The sequence below is a fragment of the Phocoena phocoena genome, chromosome 20 (genome assembly GCF_963924675.1).
Source record: "Phocoena phocoena chromosome 20, mPhoPho1.1, whole genome shotgun sequence".
Classification (NCBI taxonomy): Eukaryota; Metazoa; Chordata; class Mammalia; order Artiodactyla; family Phocoenidae; genus Phocoena; species Phocoena phocoena.
The window spans coordinates 41172405-41198022 of record NC_089238.1 but is presented as its reverse complement, the minus strand read 5'-3'; the positions used below and the strand labels follow the sequence as shown (position 1 = coordinate 41198022).

General features: G+C 38.0%; 1 protein-coding gene across 2 annotated transcripts in view; it reads right to left on the bottom strand.

The window, feature by feature from the left end:
- NFATC3 (nuclear factor of activated T cells 3) overlaps positions 1 to 25618 on the bottom strand; it is a 125746-nt gene that overhangs the window by 35472 nt on the left and 64656 nt on the right. For both annotated transcript variants that reach the window (XM_065898493.1, XM_065898494.1), the window contains exons 4-6: positions 13649 to 13848; positions 8805 to 8977; positions 4776 to 4916 (exon numbers count right to left, since the gene is read on the bottom strand). In XM_065898493.1, the coding sequence (XP_065754565.1) occupies positions 4776 to 4916; positions 8805 to 8977; positions 13649 to 13848 (514 nt within the window). The remainder of the gene's footprint in view (positions 1 to 4775; positions 4917 to 8804; positions 8978 to 13648; positions 13849 to 25618) is intronic.

Genomic DNA, 25618 nt, shown 5'->3' with positions numbered 1-25618 from the left:
TCACAGCTAGCATGACTTCATCTGGTCTGTGAAAATATCAGAAGACTCAATGAAATGCTGTCTAGATTGTGACTATCACCTTCCAGTCCAATATAGCTAAGAGCTACCCTTGTGCACAAGAACTACTACAGACAAATGCTCAGAACTACAGCTCAGTTCAGCAATCATCTGCTGGGTCCCAACATGCCAAGCACTTTGGGTTGCTGAGATAATGGAGATAGGATACCCTGCCTTCAGTTTGTGGATGAAAGGCAAATATAAACAGTTCATTATAATGAAATGTGGTGGTTACAATAACTAATAAAGGTGCAGTCTGGATGTACTAAGAGCACAGAGGTCAGGGTCCTTAACCTAGTCTTGGCTACTGTAAATATTGCTGCAATGAACACAGGGGTGTATATGTTTTTTCCAAGTTAAGTGTTTCTGTTTTTTTCAGATAAATACCCAGAAGTGTACCACTAGATCATATGGTAGTTCTACTTTTAATTTTTTGAGGAACCTCCAAAATATTTTTTTGTAGTGATTGCACCAGTTTACATTCCCACAAACAGTATGCAACGATTCCCTTTTCTCCACATCCTTGCCAACACTTGTTTTTTTCTAGTCTTTTTAATAACAGCCATTCTAAAAGGTGGGAGGTGGTATCTCTCTACGGTTTTGACGTGCATTTCACTGATGATTAACAATGTAGAGCATCTTTTCATATCTGTTGCCCATCTGTGATCTTCTTTGGAAAAAAATGTCTTTTGGGATCTTCTGCCCATTTCTTAATTGGGATTGCTTGCCTTTTTGCCATTGAGCTGTATGAGCTCTTTATATGCTTTGGATAGTAGCCCCTTATCAGATATATGACTTGTAAATATTTTCTCTCATTCAGTAGGTTGCCTTTTCATTTTGTTGATGGTTTCCTTTGTTGTGCAGACGCTTTTTAGTTTGATGTAGTCCCTCTTGTTTATTTTTGCTTTTGATGCTTTTGCTTTTGGTGTCAGACTCAAAAAATCATTGTCAAGACCTATGCTATGGCTTACCACCTATGCATTTTTCTAGTTTTACGGTTTCAGGTTTTACACTCAAGCCTTCAATCCATTTTGAGTTAATTTTTGTGTATGGTTTAAGAGAGTGGCCCACTTTCATTCTTTTGCATGTGGCTAATTTTCCCAATACCACTTATTGAAGAAACTTGTTCTTTCCCCATCGTGTATTCTTGGCTCCTTTGTTTTATATTAATTGACTATATACATGTAGGTTTATTTCCGGGCTCTCTATTCTGTTCCATTGATCTATATGTCTGTTTTGATGCCAATACCATACTAATTTAATTACTATAGCTTTGTAATATAGTTTGAAATCAGGGAGTGTGATGTCTCCAGCTTTGCTCTTCTTTCTCCAGATTACTCTGGCTATTTGGGGTCTTCTACAGTTCCACAGAAATTTTAGGATTGTTCTATTTCTGTGAAAAATTCCATTGGAACTTTGATAGGGATTGCACTGAATCGGTAGATTGCTTTGGGTAATATGGACATTTTCACAATATTAATTCTTCCAATCCATGAGCACAGAATATCTTTCCATTTATTTGTGTCTTCTTCAGTTTCTTTCATTAACGTCTTGTAGTTTCTGATACATACGTCTTTCACCTTCTTGGTTAAATTTATTCCTAGGTATTTTATTCTTTTTGATGCAATTGTAAATGATATTTTCTTAATTTCTCTTCCTGATAGTACATTATTATATAGAAATACAACATATTTTTGTATATTTGTTTTATATCCTGCAACTTAACTGAATTTATTAGTTTTAACAGTTTTTTTGATAGAGATTTACAGCTTCCTATATATAATACCACATCATCTGCAAACAGTGACAGTTTTACTTCTTCCTTTCCAATTGGAATACCTTTTATTTCTTTTTCTTGCCTAACTTTTCTGGCTAGAACTTCCTATACTATGTTGAATAAAAGTGGCAAGAGTGGGCATCCTTGTCTTCCTGATCTTAAGAGGAAAAGCTTTCAGCTTTTCACCATTAAGATATTAGCTATGAAAAAAAAAAAAAAAGATATTAGCTATGGGCTGGTCACATATAGCCTCTATTATGTTAAGGTACATGCCTTCTACAACCTCTTTGTTGACAGCTTTTTAAGGTTTTTTTTTTAATACATTTATTTATTTATTTTTGGTGTGTTGGGTCTTCGTTGCTGCACGTGGGCTTTCTCTAGTTGAGGCGAGCAGGGGCTACTCTTCGTTGAGGTGCACTGTCTTCTCACTGTGGTGGCTTCTCTTGTTGCGGAGCATGGGCTCTAGGTTCGTGGGCTTCAGTAGTTGCAGCATGAAGGCTTAGTTGCTCCGCAGCATGTGGGATCTTCCTGGACCAGGGATTGAACCCGTGTCCCCTGCATTGGCAGGAGGATTCTCAATGACTGCGCCACCAAGGAAGCCCAATAGTTTTTTTTTTTTTTTTTTTTTGCGGTACGCGAGCCTCTCACTGTTGTGGCCTCTCCTGTTGGCTCCGAACGTGCAGGCTCAGCAGCTGTGGCTCACGGGCCCAGCCGCTCCGCGGCATGTGGGATCCTCCCAGACCGGGGCACGAACCCGCGTCCCCTGCATCAGCAGGCGGACTCCCAACCACTGCGCCACCAGGAAAGCCTCCAACAGTTTTTTAATCATAAATGGATGATGAATTTTATCAAATGCTTTTTTTAATCATGATAATGTGGTGTATCACGCTGACTGATTTGCGAATGTTAAACCATCCGTCTATCTCTGGAATAAATCCCACTTGATGATGGTATATGATCCTGTTAAAGTACTGTTGAATTTGGCTTGCTAATATTTTGTTGAAGATTTTTGCATCTATGTTCATCAGGTATATTGGCCTGTAATGGTTTTGATGTCAAGGTAACGCTGGCCTCAAAAAATGAGTTTGGATAGTTCCCTCCTCTCCTGTTTTTTTGGAAAAATTTAGAAGGCTTGGTATTAGTTCTTCTTTGAATGTTTGGTAGAATTCAACAGTGAAGTTGTCTGATCCTGGAATTTTGTCTGTTGGGAGGTTTTGATTACTGATTCAATCGCCCTACTAGTATTTGGTCTGCTCAGATATTCTATTTCATCATGATTCAGTCTTTGGTAGGTTGTATGTTTCTAGGAATCTATCCATTTTTTTCTAGGCTGTCCAATTTTTTGGCATATGATTGTTCACAGTGGTCTCTTATGACCCTTTGTATTTCTGTGGTATCAGCTGTAATATTTCCTCTTTCATTTCTGATTTGACGTGAGTCCTTTTTTTTCTTGGTGAGTCTAGCTAGAAGTCTGTCAACTTTGTTTCTCTTTTCAAAGAACCATCTCCTAGTTTCACTTATATTTTCTATCGTCTTTTTAGTCTCTATTTCACTTATTTCTGCCGTAATTTTTGTTATTTCCTTCCTTCTACTAACTTTGGGCTTCATTTGTACTTCTTCTAGTTCCTTGAGGTGTAAAGTTAGGTTGTTTGAGATTTTTCATGTTTTTATTTTTTAAATTAATTTTAATAAGTTAAAAAATTTTATTGATTTATTTATTTGGCTGCACCAGGTCTTAGTTGCAGCACATGGGATCTTTGTTGCAGCGTGCCTCAATGTGGGATATTCAGTTGAGGCACGCAGGATCTTTTAGTTGTGGCATGCAGGCTCTTAGTTGCAGCATGCGGGATCCAGTTCCCTAACCAGGGATCAAACCTGGGTCCCCTGCAATTGGGAGTGTGGAGTCTTAACCACTGGACCACCAGCGAAGTCCCTAGCAAAATGTTTTTAAGGGTCATCCATGTTGTAGCATTAATCAGTACTTTATTCTTTTTTATCGCTAAATAATATCCCATTGTATGAATATATCACATTTTGATTATCCATTTATCAGTTGATAAGTATTTGAGATGTTTACATTTTTTGGCTATTATGATTAATGCTGCTAAAAGCATTTGTGTCCAAATTTCTGTGTGACTTATATTTTCAATTCTCTTGAAGAAATATTGGGGGATTCTTTTACTTTTGTTTTTGTTTTCTGGGTTTTTTTTTGCGGTACGTGGGCCTGTCACTGTTGTGGCCTCTCCCACTGCAGAGCACAGGCTCCTGACGCGCAGGCCCAGCGGCCACGGCCCACGGGCGCAGCCGCTCTGCAGCATGTGGGATCCTCCCAGACCGGGGTACGGACCCGTGTCCCCTGCATTGGCAGGCGGCCTCTCAACCACTGTGCCACCAGGGAAGCCCTCTTTTACTGTTGAGACATCCTCAATGAAAACTTAATATTCATATGAAAATTTAATAAATGTTTGGTTTACAGTAAAATCTGTGTAAATGATGCCTATAGCTTTAAGAAAACTATTTTGTGATTAATGTCAGTGAAACATCTGAATAATTCACTTTAACCTTTTGCCCCTTAGTCTGAGTTCAATCAACTCAAATCTTATTTATCTATCTATCCATTTATTTATTTATTGAAGTATAGTTGATTTATAACGTTATGTTAGTTTCGGGTGTACAGCAAAATGATTCAGTTGTGTGTATGTATATATATTTATTTATTCTTTTTCGGATTCTTTTCCATTGTAGCTTATTACAAGATACTGAATATAGTTCCCTGTGCTCTACATTAGGACCGTGTTGTTTATACAGTATATATAGTATATATAGTAGCTTGTATCTGCTTATCCCAAACTCCTATTTATCCCTCCCCACCTCCTATCCCGTTTGGTAACCATAAGTTTGTTTTCTATGTCTGAGTCAACTCAGATCTTATATTATTTACCTTGTCCTTTTTCAAGAAAGATGATTTTGGATTCTGGAAGAAAATTAGATCCAGTAACAATCATTTCATGACCTCCATTTACAGAACAACTGTTGATACTGTACTTCTCAATATGAGGAAGTTCTTGAGCAGACCGCTGGGCTGTTTTTTTTTTTTTTAAGAGTTGAGAAGAAACAAAATATTAGTTTACACTCTTTCATATGTAAATGACAAAGTCTAGCTATAAAAGAAGCAGCTCTGGATTTTTAAAATGCAAGGCAATGGTAACAATATCCACTAAAACAGCTATGCTATTTAGAAAACAAAATAGATTTATTAGAGTCATGTGATTTTAAATAATTTTCTTAGACTACAATTATAGAGAAACTAATAAAGAGAAATTAATTAATGCCTACAACTTATATTGACTCCAACACATTCACCTCATCCACTTTTCTCTTTTTAGCTTGTCTTATTACATTTCTTCCCCACAACTTGTCTGTTAAAATTGATAAATTTAATATAATTATAAAAAGCAAATTAAATCCGAAGATGCATAATTATATTGCATACAATTAAAAGAAGACAAGTTTCTAAAGGACAAACACCAAGCAGCCCTTTCATCAAGAAAATAACTAGATCATCAGTGATGCATCAGGATTACATTTTGGACATCTAAATAACTGAAGTATACATGAAGTACACATTTCAATACAGAATTTTGAAAAATGAACATAAATACTTCTTAGTGCACTATACTCTTCCTTCCCAGGGTATGGGAACATAATTTTTCTTAAAGCCTACAAGTCATTATGTAAACTATTAACTTTTCCTTGTTGCTGCCTTTTTCTAATATCTACTGATTTCAAGTTGCTGTATTTTCTGGAGATCCTACTTCTGGCTTTTCTTTCCTTTTTAAAAAATGCTTGAGTTTCAAGCTATACATTATACTTCTTTTGACTGCTTAGGTTCTCTAAGGGTTTATTCCTGCCAAATGCCTCAATAACTAGGTTTCTCTCTGGATTAAAACAAACAAAAAGGGTGGATCATACTTTCTTCTTCACATTTTGGAAACAGACCTACTTTTAGTCCTACTACTTGGGTGGAAAATTGGTGGCTTTGAGGGTCAGCTGTGTTTTGTTTGGCCAGAACAACATTTTAAAGAAATTTAAACAACTTGACTGCCTTTATGAAGCATGCAGTCCCAGTTCACTATGCCTCTTCCAACTATTTCTTTTTTTTAAGATTTATTTATTTTATTTACTTTTAGCTGTGTTGGGTCTTAGTTGTGGCATGCAGGATCTTTCGTTGCCATGCGTGGGCTTCTCTCTAGTTGTGGTGTGTCGGTTTTCTCTTCTCTAGTTGTGGCGCGTGGGCTCCAGGGCGCGTGGGCTCTGTAGTTTGTGACACGCGGGCTCTAGTTGAGGTGTGCAGGCTCAGTAGTTGTGGCACGCAGGTTTAGTTGCCCTGCGGCATGTGGAATCTTAGTTCCCTGACCAGGGACTGAACCCCCGTCCCCTGCATTGCAAGGCGGATTCTTTACCACTGGACCACCAGGGAATTCCCTCTCTTCCAACTATTTAATACTAAGACACAAAAGGTATATGAATTAGGATCCCAGCCCCATTCAAAGAGAATGTTTCATAGGAGATGGGTCTGGGATTTAGGATGAACTACAACTTAGAAAGTACCAAGCACAAATCTAGATCTCAGAAAACACTTATGTCCTTATTTATGTTCTAAATGGCTCACAAAGAAGGGGCATAAAAACAAGCACTGACTAGCCTACGGAGTAAGACTAATTCAAGTTTTAGATATTTATAGTGGAAACTAGCTATCACAAGTTCATTCAAAGTAACAGCAAAAATGTGTTCACCAAGTGGCATAGCCATAATAAAATATTATGCATGTGCCAAAAGCATTTTTGAAGAATATTTAACTATATGAGAAAACGCCCACTATAACTACCAAATATTGTGTGTGCGTGCACACGTGCACACACACACAGACCAAAAAAAAAAAAGGAAAAAAAATCCAAAAAAAGGTTAATAGTGAAAAAAAAAAAAAGGTTAATAGTGACTTATCTCAGAGAAGTGATATTACAAAAAAGATTTTAATGCTACTCTTTGTACCATTTTGCATTTTCTATACTCTCAACAATAATCACACAATAATTTAATAAACTAAAAGAGAAAACAATAATTTTAGAGTAAATTCATCTCAAAAACTCAAACTACTCTATGAACTTAAATTATGTTGCTAAAAATTAGAGAAATATGTGCTTAAATGGGCATTTGTCTGGCAGGGTAACAAAGATTGTGGCAATGATAGCTGTTTCTAAGAAAGGGAACTAGCTAACTTGAAAATTTACTTTTCACTCTATACTCTTTTACTCTTTTTGAATTTTGTACCATGTACCTGTATTATCTATTAAAAATTAATACAAAAATTACTTCTGCAGTGATTCTATTACCATGGATTTGCTCAGTGATTCCCACAGTCGACTGGAAAATGATAAAGTATTACTCCAGTGAACAGCAAAAGGAGGCACAGAAAAGTAATACAGTAGGTATGATCCCAAATTAAGAATGCATGTGGTTAACAGAAATAAAATGATATAACATAATCAAAAGAGTACTAAGAAAACCTGTGTTCTAGCCACAGCTCTGTCACACCAACAAGCAAATAACCTGGGAGGAGCACTTGAGATACTTGCGCCTCAGTTTCCTCCTACACAAAATTAAGACATGGAATTAGAACACTTCTAAGTCTGTGCTCTAAAAATCTAAATTGCAATCTCAATATTTCAGTCCTATCAGCTAACCTGCCAGAGGTCCACAGTTCTCAAGGGCTTGAGTAGATATCAGATTCTAGGCCTTTTCTCATTTCTTGGCTCTGAAAAACCAGGGAAAAAGCATTCACTTTCTCAACCTGGTGTTGTACATAAATTTACGGTAAAAAAAACAAAAACCAAAATCCTGTAAGTCCCTATTCAGCTGAAGTGTCAGCTTGCAGAGACAGGCATCTTCCAACATTTTAATGAAACAAAGATGACCAAGTATCAATGACACTTAATGTCAGAATCATAGCTTCATAATTTGGTCCTCAGGTGTCATCAAGCCCACCTTCCTCATTTATGAGTAAGAAAACTATGGTCAAGAGAATGTCTATAGCCACACAGGCTACCTAGGGTCAAATTATAATGAGAAGCCACTTTCTAACTCCAAGATCAGTACTCCTCCACCTAAACACGTAGCTTATTTCCATATAAGAAAATCACACCAGCTATCCAGACCCTGGGCTTCAGTTTACTTTTTAAAAAATTTTATTTAATTTCATTTTTGGCTGCGTTGTGTCTTTGTTGCTGCATGCAGGCTTTCTCCAGTTGCAGCGAGCAGGGGCTACTCTTGGTTGCAGTGGCTTCTCTTGTTGCGGAGCACGGGCTCTAGATGCGCAGCTTCAGTAGTTGTGGCACACGGGCTTAGTTGCTCCACGGCATGTGGGATCTTCCCGGACCAGGGCTCGAACCTGTGTCCCTTGCATTGGCAGGCGGATTCTTAACCACTGCACCACCAGGGAAGCCCTCAGTTTACTTTTTTTTGGAAACATTTTTTAAAAAATATTTTATTATCATTTAGTTTTGGCTGCATTGGGTCTTTGTCGTGCACGGGCTTTCTCTAGTTGTGGCGAGCGGGGGCCACTCTTCATTGGGGTGCACGGGCTTCTCATTGCGGTGACTTCTCATTGCGGAGCACGGGCTCTAGGTGTGTGGCTTCAGTAGTTGTGGCACACAGGCTCAGTAGTTGTGGCTCGCAGGCTGTAGAGCGCAGGCTCAGTAGTAGTGGGAAGCGGGCTTAGTTGCTCCGCAGCATGTGGGATCTTCCCGGACCAGGGCTCGAACCCGTGTCCCCTGCATTGGCAGGTGGATTCTTAACCACTGTGCCGCCAGGGAAGCCCCCTCAGTTTACTGTTATCCAAACATTACATTATAAACAAAACAGAAAATAACCTATTATAAACAAAACTTTAAAATATCACAGGCTCACTTACAGCATTCAACAGGTATAGAAGCTGTCTGCAGAGAAAGGACTTTTCCATTGGGCTGTGGGATGTGTACACGAAACACAAGTCGTACTCTAGTATTCTTTCTGCCAATATCAGTTTCTCCTTTTCGAAGTTCTATATCTGAATTGCGGAGTTTCAAAATACCTGCACAGTCAATACTAGGGAAAAAAATATACAAATTTTATTTGCTTACTAGAAATTAGTGGTTCTAAACAACTCAGCGAAACAGTTACTGTTAATCTGCCAGGAAGAACTATCACTATCTAAAATCAGGTCAAAAAAGAAAGATATGATCGCTATTTTCTGCCATTTAAATTTTAGGATTAAAAATGTTTTTGTACGACAAAAATGTAATACTAAGTGTGGCATGTTGTCTGTAAAGAGGGCTGACAATAATTCCTCCCATTCTTGTATTCACATGCCACTTCTCCAATTAAAAGGTGGAGTAACTATGTCCCCTCTCCTTGAGAGTGAGCCTTATGACTTGCCTTGACAAACAGAATGTGGCCAAGTGATGCTGTGTAAGTTACAAGCCTAGCACTTAAGAAGCTCTGTAACTTCCAATTTTGTTCTCTTGGAGCCCTGAGCCACCATGAAAATGTCCAACTAGCATGCTGGAGAGAAAAGCCCATATAATCCTCTACTTGAGCTACCCCAGCTGAGCTCCCAGCCGAATTCAGGGGCATGAGTGATCCCAGCCAACACCACATGAGTGGATCAGGTGAGTCCAACCAACCAAAAGAAGCATGAAAAACAAGAGTTACTACTTTAAGCCACTAAATTTGGGGGGCAGTTTGTGTTACAGAACTAGATGAGTGAAATATAAGGTAAAAGACTCTAATTCTATAAATATAACTAGGCCAGAAAAGATTAACTTATAGGACTACAAATAAGTCATTAATAACATTTGAACTTTTATATGATACATTTATTAATAAAAACAATCTATCAGGCTTTCATTTCTTTCTTTCTTTTTTTTTTTGGTGGGGGGGCACACTCGAGGCTTGCAGGATCTTAGTTCCCCGACCAGGGATTGAACCTACGCCCTCGGCAGTGAAAGCACAGAGTCCTAACCACTGGAACACCAGGGAATTCCCAGGCTTACATTTCTAAGAAATGCACATATAAGATTAAAGTTTTGGCATTTAAGGTCTAAAATTTCATTCATTATCTTCAAAATTTATTACTAAGTATAGCTGCTTAACACACAATCATGGTAGGAAACACCAGTACCTATAACATATCTTTGTTATTTACATATTAGAAGAATAAAGCAAGAGGTAACGAACAATCAAACATTCTAGTTAAAGTTTACTCTCTCTTATGGCATTCCTTATTATCCATCCTCTTACTTTATCTACCCACTCTAATGCTCTAATGTTCCAACTCTAATGCTCACTGCCCAGAGGCTAGAGAAGTCACTTTGAAGGATAATATATGTTACAAAGCTAGGTTATCAAGAACCAGTAAAGCTCAAGGAAGAGTTTCTACCAATCTTTCCCCACCTTAAACAGAGCCTTTTTCTTTTTTTTTTGGCCATGCCACGCGGCATGCAGGATCCTAGTTCCCTGACCAGGGATCGAACCCATGACCCTTGCAGTGGAAGCGTGGAGTCATATGCTTCTAGCGTGGACCACCAGGGAAGTCCCCACTAGAGCCTTTTAATACATACCTACAACTCACTTGTGCATAAATTATTTTGAACAACGGTCTTATCATTTGCAATTTTTAAATCTACCACTACCTGAAACTGTATTACATTCAGTCACTACAGTTTATCCTAGTAATTAGTTCCTGGATAAAACAGGCTCATTCAGCATTAGCTGCCCTGTTATCTAAGGTACTTAGAAAAGGTTTCTTAGATTTGGGTAACTTCCTAGTTGCTCCTTACTCAACCCTTTCTTGGACACACACAATGTTGTTGTCACAAACCTTGGTTCCTATAGAATTCCTGTTCCCCAATCTAACAGTTCAGAGTGGACAGATAGCCAGAGAAGCTTCAGGTGTGTGTATGGCAGAGCAGGGTGGGGTAAGGGGGCTAAGCTGCTTGCTACTAGTAATAATGGTATTTTTACAGCTTTGTTCTTTCTGGTCTGATCCAGGCAGGCAGTATATGCCAGCTCTGGTTGGAGAAGGGAACATGAATCTTGACTACACCTCTGTTCCATGTGAAAAGGAGGAGGAAGATACGTTCAGATCCTACTGCTCTGATTTGTTCACACTATTCTGTAGGTAAGGCTTTCCCAAGTTCTTGAGAGAATGTCTTAGAAACTCAAGTACTCTGTTTTCTTTAATTTATTGATTTATACATTATTTTTTAAAAGGATATGAGGCATTTTACAACATAAATACAAATAAGGTCAAGAAGAAAGAAATAGAAAATATTTTTGAATAGAAGAAAGAGGAGATAAATATATCCCAAATCTAGGGTTATATGAATTACTATAATTGAGCTTGATCATTAACTTTTGGGAAGCTGAGGCAAAAAGTAAAGATGATAGGGACTTCCCTTGTGGTCCAGTGGCTAAGACTCCACACTCCCAATGCAGGGGGCCCAGGTTTGATCCCTGGTCAGGGAACTAGATCCCACATGCCACAACCAAGAGTCCCACTGCCTCAACGAAGAGTTTGCATGCCGCACATGCCACAACAAAGATCCCGCGCGCCACAACTAAGACCCTGCGCAGCCAAATAAATAAATAAATATTTTTTTAAAAAAGTAAAGATGATAAATCTTTTGTAGGTCTCTCCTTGTCTGGTAAAGCAATATCTACTGTGTCATCAAATACCAACTTTTTTCCTTTAACCTGAAAAGACTGTGTGTATGTGTGTGTAATAATGACCAACTTAAGAGATAAAATCTTTTTAACAGTCCATTAAGTTATAAGCTTCTGGCGATTTCTATTTACTTGATTCAAGTCTACTGCTTGAACTATCCAGAGGAATCAATGGAAACATGGTCTGCAAACTGTCACCTAAGAATCAATTTTATGAGTTCTTAGAAAAAGATAGTTCAAAGTTGAGTTTCAAATTCCCCTCTGCAGCTGAATAATAGTATATTCATATTGCTTTTGATGCTAGATGAAAAAGTACGATCCTAGGGAATTCCCTGGTGGTCCAGTGGTTAGTGCTTTCACTGGTTTGATCCCTGGTCGGGGAACTAAGATCCCACAAGCCACATGGCGAGGCCAAAAATTAAAAAAAAAGTAAGAGCCTAGAGTAAAAGAGAGGAAGCCTTCTTGCATCCTCATTTAGAGGCTGGCTACCTCACCTTATTTGAAGATTGGTCAAATAGGATGTCTGGAGTCAATGTTTTTCTTTCTTTTTTTTTTTTCCATTTTTTCTTAAGTGTTTTGCTCAAGTACCTGAACAAAGGATTGGCTGAGAATCCAAAGTTCTTTTTTTAATTATTACAGAACACAGAAATTTAAGAGTGGAGATTATTAGCTAGCTGTCTACCTCTGCCATGAAAAAACTCTATTGTAGCCCATGTAATGACTTAGTGGAGTTGAGTTCTCGAGTACTGTTCCTTTGAACAAAGCAGGCAAAGATAAGGTTTTATTTAAATCAATATTAACTTGTCTTTTCTGGAGATAAGTAGATAAGAGGCAATTCTTATTTTGTAATAGTACAATTATGTCATAAGTTACTATGTCCTCAGGGGTATATTCAGTTTACCTAAAAAGTTATTTAAATATAAATTTAAAAGAGAAGAACTCGAGACTGAAATCTGATTTTAATAGGACTATTCTTGCAATAACCTGGGACAGATATCATTGCCATCTTAAGAAAGACCTATATTATAGTTTGAACCAATTTCTCTAACAAACTTCACTGTAAGTTTCACATACCTGGTTGTGGCAGAATAATAGTTGCCTACTAAATATTCTTTTTTTCTGTTTTTCTTAGTAACAGACCCCCATCTTGTTAGCAGTGGCAATGCACTCAGGTAAAAACATACCCAGGTCTTCCTTATATACAAGGATGATCAATGAGATGTAGTAAAGCTGTTGGATAAGTTTCTGGGAAAAGCTCTTTAAAGAGGTCTGACTCAGATGGAAGTTCTCTCTTACCCTTCCTCTTACCCGTTCTTCCTATTCCTTCCAGGATTACAGTTATGATGGCTAGAGCTCCAGTAGCTATTGTGGATCATGAGGCAATCTTGTGGATGGAAACCACATGCTAATAATAACAGAGAAGAAAAAGCAGAAGGAGCTTGGGGCCCCAATGACTTATGGAACCACTGTGCTAGCCCTAAGATGCCTATGTGTATATTTATTTTATGGAATAAAAAATTAAACCTCTAGCTGTTTAAGCCACTGCATTTCAGGTTTCTGTTACAGGTACTATATATATTCCTAACTAATCCACCTGAACAAAACTCTACTGCATTCTCATTCAGAATTTGGCCACCTCATTTTATTTGGAAACGGGTGAAATGGGACACCTGGAAGTAGAATTGAAGTTTTCCTCAAGGAAATTTAACAATCATAATTTTACTGCAATTGTTTACTTACTGTCTACCCTATTAGACTGTGAGCTACTTGAAAAAAAGTCCATATAAAAAAAAAAAGTCCATATACTTTTGTCTCTATCACCTAGCATGATGCTTGGCTGGTACTACATGGTCATAAACTTTTGCTGAATTGAATTTTCTTTATGGAAATGTGGTACCAACCTTAGCAAATATACTATAATTATTTACATAATGTTATTCAGTTAATTTAGAACAATGACTTATTTTTGTACTATAAAAATAAATAAACTTTTCTTCAAAGTTATTTTAGGAAAAGAAAGAACAGTCCATTTGGGGATATGTTTCAAAATACCTGGCTGACATATTGTTTTCAGGAAGAAGTGGAATTTCCAGAACCTTTGTGCTGGCAATTATTATCTCTTGGCTTGCAGTAGCAACTGTCTTCCCAGTGATCCGATGCACCTGGTAAAATGCATGAGGCCGTAAATATCGATCATCTGCTGTTCCAATAAACATCTGTAGATTTATCGGCTTTTCACTATAGCCCAGGAGCTAATTTGGAAGAGCAAACACAGAAAAATACAATTCATTATCCATGCATTTTACAATAAGCTTACAACGGTAAGTCTAATATATTTGTATCATATACTACTGATACATAAAATGTTATTTCAAAAAAGATAATAATAAAAACAAGTAATAAGTGAACAGCCCTCTAAATCACAGAAATATTTTAAGAGTTATAAAATGCTGCAATATATTACAAAGGGATGAAGGAGTTTTTCTGGATTAAAATATAGATCAACCTAAATTTTGAAAAGCCTTGGTAGAGTGCTGTGGAGAATACAAAAGAAATGTTGATTCTGTGCTCCAGGCAACATTAACCACCCAGACCAGACCTAAAGATCAGGGTATGTGGGAAGGTCCTCTAACGGGCTGCTAAAATCAGTGACACTTTTAGTAGAAAGGATCTGAAAAATCCTATTGCATGTTTCCAAGTTAATATTTCAACTGACTTAACAAGCTAGGCTACTTGACTTTCTTTGGTACCCTTCACTACTGCTGAGGTTAAGATGGCTACACAGGATTAATAAGGGTGATGACCAGGAGGTGCTGGAGGTAAAAACAGCGACCACAAGAAAGGAGGCAGTTAAAAGAAACAGAGCCTAAAGCACTTAGGGAGACTCCTATGTCCAGTCTGATGGCTGAGTAGCACCCACTGGACCCACCTTGAAAGGATGGAGAGAACACCAAAGTAAGCAGATACTGGAGACAAATTGACACATGTAAGAAGAGAATAACAAAAGGTGTTTCCTGTTTTTAAGGCTTTTAACCTGAGGGAAAGCCACAGTCCATGCCTTACAATGAGACTAAAACCACCAAAGAAATCTACAGTCTGAAGGGCTTGAAGAACCAAGGACAGACAGTCTGTCACAACCTCTGGAAAGAAAGAGGCAAATCCCAGAAAAGAGACAGCCAGAGAGGAGGAGCTCCAAATTTTATATATATAGAGACTCCGCCCAATCCTTTGGCTGACCTGTAAACCATTCAAGAACAGGACAGATCCAAGCAGCCTAAGGCTAAAATAACTGAAATAAGATTATGAGCTACCACCAACCACAGGGAGACAGGTTTTACAGGTTGACTCCAACCAAGTTAAGTGCCTGCTTAAGGAAAAAAATTCAACATTCTTTGGGAGTACATATGGGTGTGCATTTACATTAGTTTTGATGCTGAGTTGTACAAGTTCTTTATATATTCTGAATATTAATCCCTTGCAGTTATGTGATTTGCAAATATTATCTCCCATTCTGCAGGCTGCCTTTTCACTTTCTTGGTTGTGTCCTTTGATGCACAGAAGTTTTAAAATTTTGATGGAATCTAATTTATTTTGTTTGTTTTGTTGCCTGTGCTTTAGGTGTCATACTTAAGAAACCATTACCAAATCCAATGTTGAGAAGAGTTTTCTCATGTTTTCTTCTAAGAATTTTATAGTTTTAGGTCTTTGATCCATATTTAGTTAATTTTTGTATATAATATAAGGTAAGGATCCAACTACATTATTTTGCATGGGGATATCTAATTTTCCCAACACCATTTGTTGAAAAGACTGTCATTTCTCCTACTGAATGGTTTTGGAACCCTATCAAAAATGAATTGATCATATATGTTAGGGCTTATTTCTGGGCTTTCTATTCTATTTCACTGGTCTGTCTTTATGCCAGTATCATACTGTTTAAAATACTGTAGCTTTGTAGTATGTTACAAGTCAGGGAAAGGGGGTCCTCCAACTTTACTCTTCTTTTTCAGGATTGTTTCAGCTATTTGAAGCCCCTTGCAATTCCATATGAATATTTTTTAAAATAAAGTTATTTATTTATTTATTTACTCGTGGCTGCGTTGGGTCTCTGTTGCTGTGCGCGGGCTTTCTCTAGTTGTGGCGAGCAGTGGCTACTCTTTGTTGTGATGTGCAGGCTTCTCATTGCAGTGGCTTCTCTTGTTGCAGAGCATGGGCTCTAGGCGTGCAGGTTTCAGTAGTTGTGGCACACGGGCTCAGTAGTTGTGGCACATGGGATTAGTTGCTCTGCAGCACGTGGGATCTTCCTGGACCAGGGCTCAAACCCTGCTCCCTGCATTGGTAGGCAGATTCTTAACCACTGCGCCACCAGGGAAGTCCCCATTATGAATTTGAGGATATGCTTTTCCATTCTGCAAAAAGGGTTGTTGGAATTTGGGTAAGTATTGCATTAAATCTGTAGACTGCTTTGGGCAGTATTGATATCTTAACAATGTTAATTAAGTCTCCTCTCCATGAACATGGAATGTCTTTCTATTTATTTTTGTTTCATGTATATTTGGATTTTATTTTCACTTTATATATTTCCATTTAGTTTTATTTCTTTCAGAAATATTTTACAGTTTTCAGCATACAAGTCCTTATACCTCCTTGGTTAAATTAATTCCTAAGTATTTAATACTTTTAGATGCTATTGTAAATGAAAACTGCTTTCTTAATGTCCTCTTAGGGTTGTTGATCACTGATACACAGAAACACAATCGGTAAGTATGTGTTGATCTCCTACCCTGAAACTTCGTCAACTCATTTATTAGCTCTAGCAGCTTTCTTGGGGATTATCTGGGATTTTTAAAGTATGTGAGCATGTCATCTGTTAATAGAGATAACTTTACCTCTTCCTTTCCAATTTGGATGTCTTTTATTTCTTTTTATTGCCTAACAGCTCTGGCTAGAACTTCCAGCACAAATGTTGAATAGCAGTGGCGAAAGCAAGCATCCTTGTCTTGCTCCTGATCTTAGGGGAAAAGCTTTCAGTCTTTTACCATTAAGTATGATGTTATTAGCTGTGGGCTTTTAATAAATGACCTTGATCATGTTAAGGACTTTCCCACTTTTCTTAGTTTGCTGTTTTTTTTTTTAAATGATATGCTGTTAAATTTTGTCAAATGCCTTTTCTGTGTCAATTGAGATGATCATGTGGTTTTTATGCCTTCATTCTATTAGTATGGCATATTACAACAACTGATTTTCATATGTTGAATCATCTGCATTTCTGAGGTAAATCCCACTTGGTCATGCTGTATAATCCTTTTAATGTGCTGTTGGATTTGGTTTGCTAGTTTTTTGTTGAGGATTTTTGTGCTTATATTCTTTATGGGTATTAGTCTGTAGTTTTCTCTTCTTGTATCTTTGTCCTTATCATTATCCTTTTGATTAAAACAAATTTTTTTCCATGTCTCTATTGAAATTCCTTCATCTCTTCACATATTTAGCCCACCTTTTGGCCCCAAATGCCTCTGGGAGGAAGATGTGCTTTATGGCTGTTTTATTCCATTGAACCAGCAAGGGTGCAGTATGATAACATAGACTGCCTAAAGTCAATTTTTTGGTAAGCACAGTGGAGTGCCAAGCTCTTCAAGACAGTAGTGGTGGAGTTTCTGATGCCCACCCAGTCCTAAGCACTGTCCCTACAAGCTGGGGTTGTGAGTCACAGTGTCAGTGATGTTTTCACTAGAGCAAAACTGGGTAGGGTGGCTGTACACTGTTCCAGGCCACATAGCTTCCAAACCTGAGATTTTATGAGCTACCTAATAACCTTAAAAGAAATTCTCTTCTGTTTCTGCACTATGGTTTTGTAAAGTATCCTGACACATGATAGCAAATATAGAGTGCCTAGTACAGTGTCTGGCATGTACCTAACAAATGTTAGCTATTAGTTTGCATCCAGATTCTAAGTATGGAATCTAGTCAGAGTTTCAAATATGTAGGAGTTTTATTTGATTATGTTGTCCTTCAGGTGACTGCTTTACTCCCTCCTGCTTGCTCATCCCTGGCTTTACGGTGGAGTTTGTAACCAAGCAACATCATAATTTATTGATTATCCTCCTCTACCCAGGAAAGGACATGAAGTCTTTTGCCTATTATCAGATAAAATAATTTACCCAGGATCATTTTCAGCCCTGTGCCTTTATAGAGAAGCAAATAAAGCCTGGACCATTGCAAGAGCCTTATAACTGCTCTCCCTGTTCTTACTCTTGCTCCCAGATAGCCTATTCTCTGTCCAAGAGTCAGAACAAACTTGTAATATTAACCAGATAACTTTACACCCCTGCTCAGAACTCTCTAATGGCTTCCTTCCATACTCAGAACTAAATTCAAATTCCCTACGATGATTTACAAGTCCTGTGTGATCTGGGCCCTGGCTAACTTGTTGCCTTACCTTCTCCTACTCTCTCCCTTCCACAGTCTGCTCTGGCCACCTTGGCCTTATTGCATGAACCACTCAAGCTCATTCCTAACCTCAGGACCTTCACACTTAATATTTTGTCCCTCTGGAATATTCTTCCCTCTGATTTTCATATTACCTCACTCCTTCAGCTCTACACTCAAAGGTCAACTTCTCAGAGAAAACCACCCTATCTAAAACATCACATTTCTATCCCTTTATCCTGTTTTATTATTTTTCATAGTATTTATCACTATCAAAAGTATTTTAGGGACTTCCCTGGTGGCACAGTGGTTAAGAATCCGCCTGCCAATGCATGGGACACGGGTTTGAGCCCTGGTCCGGGAAGATCCCACATGCCGTGGAGCAACTAAGCCCGTGCGCCACAACTACTCAGCCTGAGTTCTAGAGCCCACGAGCCACAAGTACTGAGCCTGCATGCCACAACTACTGAAGCCCGCATGCCTAGAGCCCGTGCTCCACAACAAGAGAAGCCACCGCAATGAGAAGCCCGCGTGCTGCAACGAACAGTAGCCCCTGTTCTCCACAACTAGAGAAAGCCTGTAGGCAGCAATGAAGACCCAATGGAGCCAAAAATAAATAAATAAACTAATTAATTAATTTTAAAAGTATTTTATACATTTGTTTATATCTGTTTTCCTTATTACCACATAAGTTCCCAAAATACAGAAACTTTGTCTTGTTCACCACTCCACCCCTCCCTCTTTTTATTGAGGATCCATTATGGAAATATCTATATCAAATGTCACTGCTTCAGCCAGTAGTATTATATAGGTGACACTAAAAAAAAGAACAAAGTGGCATGTATTAAATTTTAAGGAATTAATGAAGACCTTAAAAGGCAGAAATTTATTAATAATAATAATATAGGATATAGGGAAGCACATGATAAAAAGCAATTACGGTTCTGTGAAGGAGAGAAAAGACGAAATCATGGAAACCAGCTAAGAGGCTGAAGCACTAAAATCATGTGTACTCAAAGTTTAAACAAGGGTAGAAGTGAGAACATAAATAGAAAACAGAAATGAAGGAGGATTAATGCAATAAGTCTTTCTCACGAGATCCTAAAGAGATTTTTTGTAACTGGCTACGTATAGAATAATAAAGAGAAGGGAACAAAGAAATTAGAAGTTCTGAGCTTCAGTACTCAAGAGAATGATGGTATCACTAGCAAATAAAGAAATGAAGAAGTCACTGATTTAGAACAGGTTTGGAAGAAGATAAGGTAATGTTTTCAATGTTAGTCATGTGGTATTCAAGGTAACAGTGAGACATCTAGATGGAAACGTGAGGCCATATAATACATATTCTTTTAGCCCAGCCATAGCGTTATTGCACAATAACAAAATACAGTCTACTGTGCTTTAAAAGGATGACTGAAATCCTCTTTCTGTTTGTTTTGACATGATGAGTAGAATGATGACATCATGATGACATGATGAGTATGCACTGTAAAAGTTTCAGTACTCATAGCACTTTAAACACTACTGACTTTTAACTGCATCACTGTGATTTGTAGCTCCCTGAGCAGCAGCGTAAAATGATGAGAGTGCCAGTATACTCTCTATCTTAACTACTCTGCCATTGTTGCCCCAAAACAGGCTCAGTCAATTTATAAATGAATGAGTATGGCAACATGATGAGTGAGGTGCATATAGGTATTTAATGGAAAGGGGCCAGAAATTCAAACTCCTATCAATGCACGAGATAATCATTGTTCTTCAAAGAGAGGAACTAGCCTATGTTGCACAGAACTTCAGAATGTCCCATCATATATATTCGTGTATACAGAAACGTTTACGAACTTGGAACCCAACTCCTTAGTATATATAAATACCACCCAAATCGCAGTTTTAACACACATGAATTTTTCATGAATGCAACTGCCATGTAAACTGAGGTAAACTTTATTTATTTATTTATTTTGGCTGCGCTGCGCGGCACGTGGAATCTTAGCTCCCCGACCAGGGATCGAACCCGCACCTCCTGCATTGCAAGCACAGAGTCTTAACCACTGGACCACCAGGGAATTCCCGAGGTAAACTTTAGCAAGAGTTGATCATTTCAGAAAATCATGTCATTGCTAGTAATGCCACTCACTGGTGGAATTTAGGTTGCTGATCAACACACTTGCCTATGTGCAAGTGTGATATAGTGATGCTGTAGGTACAAGTATCTAATTATTTCATTGTTTTCTCTATAGTCATTACCAAGCCTTTTCATTTTGAAATATAACTTTTTGTTATAATTTGTTTATAACCGTTTTCTAAATTTATTTCCTCTTAATAATAAAAGCATTATATTGGTATTTCTAAAATTATATGTGTAGGCTGATTATATTGTCCTTGAATTTCCATTTCAGGTAAATAAAGTATTATAAAATATTTGTTTAAAATTTTAAAAGAGTGGGGTTGGGTCTGATAGGGTTGAGAACCACTAGCCTTAGAAGATTTGCAAGTCAAGAGGCACACTGGTATTTTATCTTGGACCAGTTTGCCTAAAAGTAAATCCTCCAGTCTCCTGTCTAGGGAACATAAACCTACTGCAAGCATTTTGGGAGTTAAGAGGAGTCAAAGCTCTCCCTATTCAGTACCAAGACTTTCATTATACCTCTCCTTTCATCACCATCCCATTTTCTGTACAGACCCTCAAGCCCTGCTTTCAGTTATTCTAGAACCTAGAACTTCTATTTCATTCCCTCTAAAGAATAAATCTCCAGAATTCTCCCAAGGTAAGCCAGTGGTTATCACTTCATTATACCACATAAGGGAGAAAAATCTGGGAAGTTTAACTGCTTCTTCTGTAGACCTTCAACAATATTTGTTTTAGGTCTCACCTCACATCCCACTTTCAGAGACACCAGTGCCTCAACCTCCTGAGCCTTTCCAAGGTTCTTTAGTATAACATGATTTGTGCTTCTTAATTATTGGTTCTTTCTCTCCAACCAACAAGCTTAAGTTGTAACTGTTTAATGTCTAATGAAGGTAAACACATGTGTTTAACCTAGTATATTTAACTGGAAATTGCAGTTTTCTGTAAATATTTAAATATTTGTGTATTTAAGAAATCTATCAAAATTTTAGTTGTGATTTCTTTTTACATATTTTGGTATAAACAAGTTAATAAATGTTAAAGCTTGAATTGAATGGAAAATATTCCATAAAAAATAAAATGCCAACATGATTACAGTAAAAAAAAAAATAAAGCCTAAATAAATCAATAACTAAAGAAGAAATAGTAACAGCGTGGGCGTATGTATGCATATGCACACAAATATGGTTCAGTCACTTTTCCCTTTTGGTTTGTATGGAGGCAGATGGGGTAAGTGATAATGTAGAATGAGAGTCATCCAAATTTGGACACAGAGGTGAAAAAGTAACAGTAGAGAGTGGGGATATACTTTAACTAAATTAGTTTATGTAATTCTAAAACTCTTGCGGAGTACATGACATTTTTTCCAGTTCACAGATGAAGAATCTGAAGCTAAGAAAGATTAAGGAACTACTCCGAACTCATGGCTAATCATCCTTTCTGCTATACTTATTGTTGCTCTTTCATGTTTAATCCTACATTGAACAAATTATTCTATGGAACCAACTGTTCTTGTAGTGGAGGAAGAAGTACCAACAACTTTACCACTTGCCTCAAAGTACTGTGAGGGGGACAGTGTCATTCTTGTTATCTCCAGAGCCTAGTATAGTACCTATCACATTATGGGCATTTAATCATTGCTGAATGAATGAATTTTGGAATGAGAGAGTACAATTTGGTGGAACAAAATAACATGAGGTTAGTCAACAGAATTATTTAAATAAGAATTATAACCACTAAAGTAGCTGTTTAAAATGAAGTAGTAAAATCTAAAATAGAAAATACAAACTAAAAATTTTATTGCTATCTATTAAGTTACCCAAATATCACGTAACATACCAGTAAGTACTATATTCCAAAGTATCCCAGTCATATTAGATGACTCATATTAATACCAGCTTGGCAAAGACATAAGCCACCTGTCCTTTATACTTTGATAGTAAAATAAGCCAGTGATGGGGGAAGGTAATCAGGCAGATAAGATTTCAAAGGGAATATATTTCATAACACGTATTTCAGCCAACATCTGCTCCAAGCATATATACTACAGCATAAGAAAAATAGGGCTTCTCCTTTGCAACTCAAGGACTTTAAAAGAACATCCCATCCCATTTGCTGCCAATGTTATAGGCAACAAATTATTGCTACTGTTAACACTATTCTCTAAAATCTTTCATCTAGTATCAGGATACTTCTCTTCAGGTCACCTTCTGCTTTGTAGAACAAAGTAAGCTAAGTTGTTTGTTATGTTTCTGTACGTTTCCATAGCAAAGGTCTGTGCCTGCTTAATTTAACTAAAGCTGGAGGGTTAAAGCCTGAAGGTATATGACAGATTAAAGCAGCTTCAATAAGAGGAGTTCTATTATCAGTCCTGCTACATTACTTGGAGGGAGCGGATCTGAATATATTAGACACATGACAACACAATGTAGAGATAATAAAAAAACAAAATTAAATTTCCATAAATTGCTTCAAACTGAAAATATACATATAACAACATCATACAAAAAATCATCACCTGGAAATGAATCTTGGCGTATAATGAAATACAAAGTCTAGTTATGGAAAAAAATACTACAATCTCCATTTTAACTTTCAGTAACTTTTGGGATAAGACTCAAAATATTTATTCCTTCATAAAACTTATCACTGTATAATAAAGTATGTATGTAATTTTATCCCATATGTAGATTCAAGTAACCACCATAACAGTCATGATCCAGAACTCTTCCATTACCACAAAGGAACTCTCTTGTGCTACCCATTTACATTCACAGTCTTCAACCAGTTCCTGTTCCCTGGCAACCGCTAATCTAGTGTCATCTCTGTAGCTCTGCCATTTTGAGAATGTTATATATATAAATGGAATCACAGTATGTAACCATTTGAGATTGCCTTTTTTTCCACTCAGCATAGTTCCATGGAGAACCTTCCAACTTGTGTGTATCAACAGTTTGTTCCTTTTTATTGCTGAATGGTAGCTAGTGCATTGTATGGATATACCAGTTTGTTTAACTCTTCTTCCATTTGGTTTGTTTCTAATTTTTGACTAAGAAAAATGACACTACTATGAACCTTAAAGGTTATTGTGTGAACAAGTTTTTATTTTTCTGTGATAAATGCCAAATGTGATTCCTGGGTCATGTGGTAAATGCAAGTTTAGTTTTTTAAGAACCTGACAAACTATCTTGCGGAGTGGTTGTACCATTTTACATTCGTAACAGCAGTTTAGGTGGGATAAAGTTTCTTGGCATCCTTGCAGCATTTAGTATTATCACTATTTTTTTTTTCCTGTACATGGGCCTCTCACTGTTGTGGCCGCTCCCATTGCGGAGCACAGGCTCCGACACACAGGCTCAGTGGCCACGGCTCACGGGCCCAGCCGCTCCGCGGCATGTGGGATCTTCCTGGACCAGGGCACGAACCCATGTCCCCTGCATCAGCAGGCGGACTCTCAACCACTGCGCTACCAGGGAAGCCCTATCACTATTTTTTTATTTAACTGTTCTATAAGGCATATAGTGATATCTCATTGCGGTTTTAATTTGCATTTTTCTAATGGCTAATAATGTGGAAAATCTTTTCACATGCTTATTTGCCATCTTATCTCCTCCTTGGCAAAATGTCTGTTCATGTCTTGTGCCCATTTATAACTGAATTGTTTTTAAAATTTTATTTTATTTATTTATTTATTTTTGGCTGCACTGGGTCTTTGTTGCTGTGCACGGGCTTTCTCTAGTTGCGGAGAGAGGGGGCTACTCTTCGTTGCCGTGCGTAGGCTTCTCATTGTGGTGGCTTCTCTTGTTGCTCTAGAGCACAGGCTCAGTAGTTGTGGGTCACGGGCCCAGTTGCTCTGCGGCATGTGGGATCTTCCCGGACCAGGGCTCAAACCCGTGTCCCCTGCACTGGCAGGCAGACTCCCAACCACTGCGCCACCAGGGAAGCCCCCTGAATTGCTTTTTTACTGCTGAGTTTTCAAAGTTCTTTACCTATTCTAGATACAAGATCTTTGTCGGATATGTGGTTTGCAAATGTTTTCTCCCTGTCTATAGCCTGTCTTTGCCATCCTTTTATATTTTTTTTGCTATGCTGTGCAGCATGTGGAATCTTAGTTCCTCAAGCAGGGATTGAACCAGTACCCCCTGCATTGGGAGTGCGGAGTCCCAACGACTGGACCACCAGGGAAGTCCTCCATCCTCTTAATAGGATCTTTCACAGAGCTAAAGTTTTTAATTTTGATGAAGTCCAATTTATCTATTTTTTCTTCTAGTATCATGCTTTTGGTATCATGCCCGAGAACTTTTCTCATAGCTTGAGGTCCTGAAGATTTTCTCCTATGCTTTCTTCTAAAAGTTTTATGGTTTTACAATTCACATTTAATTTCACAATCCATTTTGAATTAATTTTTGTATAAGATGTGAGGTTTAGGTTAAGGTGGTTTTATTTGCTTAAAGATGTCCAACTGCTACAGCACCATTCGTTAAAAAGACAATGTAGGGCTTCCCTGGTGGCGCAGTGGTTGAGAGCCCGCCTGCCGATGCAGGGGACACAGGTTCGTACCCCGGTCCAGGAAGATCCCACATGCTGTGGAGCGGCTAGGCCCTTGAGCCATGGCCGCTGAGCCTGCGCGTCCGGAGCCTGTGCTTCGCAACGGGACAGGCCACAACAGTGAGAGGCCCGCGAACCGCAAAAAAAAAAAAAAAAAAGACAATGTAAAAGTTCTTAAAGAATATTCATCTTGGTCTATAAGCAGTATATTTTTTATTTAAATACAGTTGCCATTACCTATGCTAAATTAAAAATGGATGTAATTTCAAATGATTTTCACATTTTGAAAAATGAGAATAAAATGTTTCTGATAATTCCTAAAATACTAATACTTTTTGGACAAATGAAATCAAATTCTACTGTTGCATATTTCTTGTAATTCATTAACATGCCGTATTTCCTTTGGTCTCAGAGCCTTCTAAATCAACACTGCTCAACAGAACTCTCTGCAATGATGAAAATATTCTATATCTGAATTGTAAAAAAAAACCCATGATCCATGTCATATCAATTGTTGTGTAAGGTGTGAAGTTTAGGTTAAAGTTTATTTTCTTGTCTATGGATGTCCAATTGCTACAGCATCATTTGTTCAAAAGGCAATGTAGGGCTTCCCTGGTGGCATAGTGGTTGAGAGTCTGCCTGCCGATGCAGGAGACACGGGTTCGTGCCCCGGTCCGGGAAGATCCCACATGCTGCGGAGTGGCTGGGCCCGTGAGCCGTGGCTTCTGAGCCTGCGCGTCCGGAGCCTGTGCTCCGCAACGGGAGAGGCCACAACAGTGAGAGGCCCACGTACCGCAAAAAAAAAAAAAGGCAATGTAACCATTACCCACATTGGCTACCAAGCCTTGAAGTGTTGTTAATGCAAGTGAAGAACTGAATTTTAAATTTTAGTTGCTTTAAATTTAAATGTGGTTAGTGGC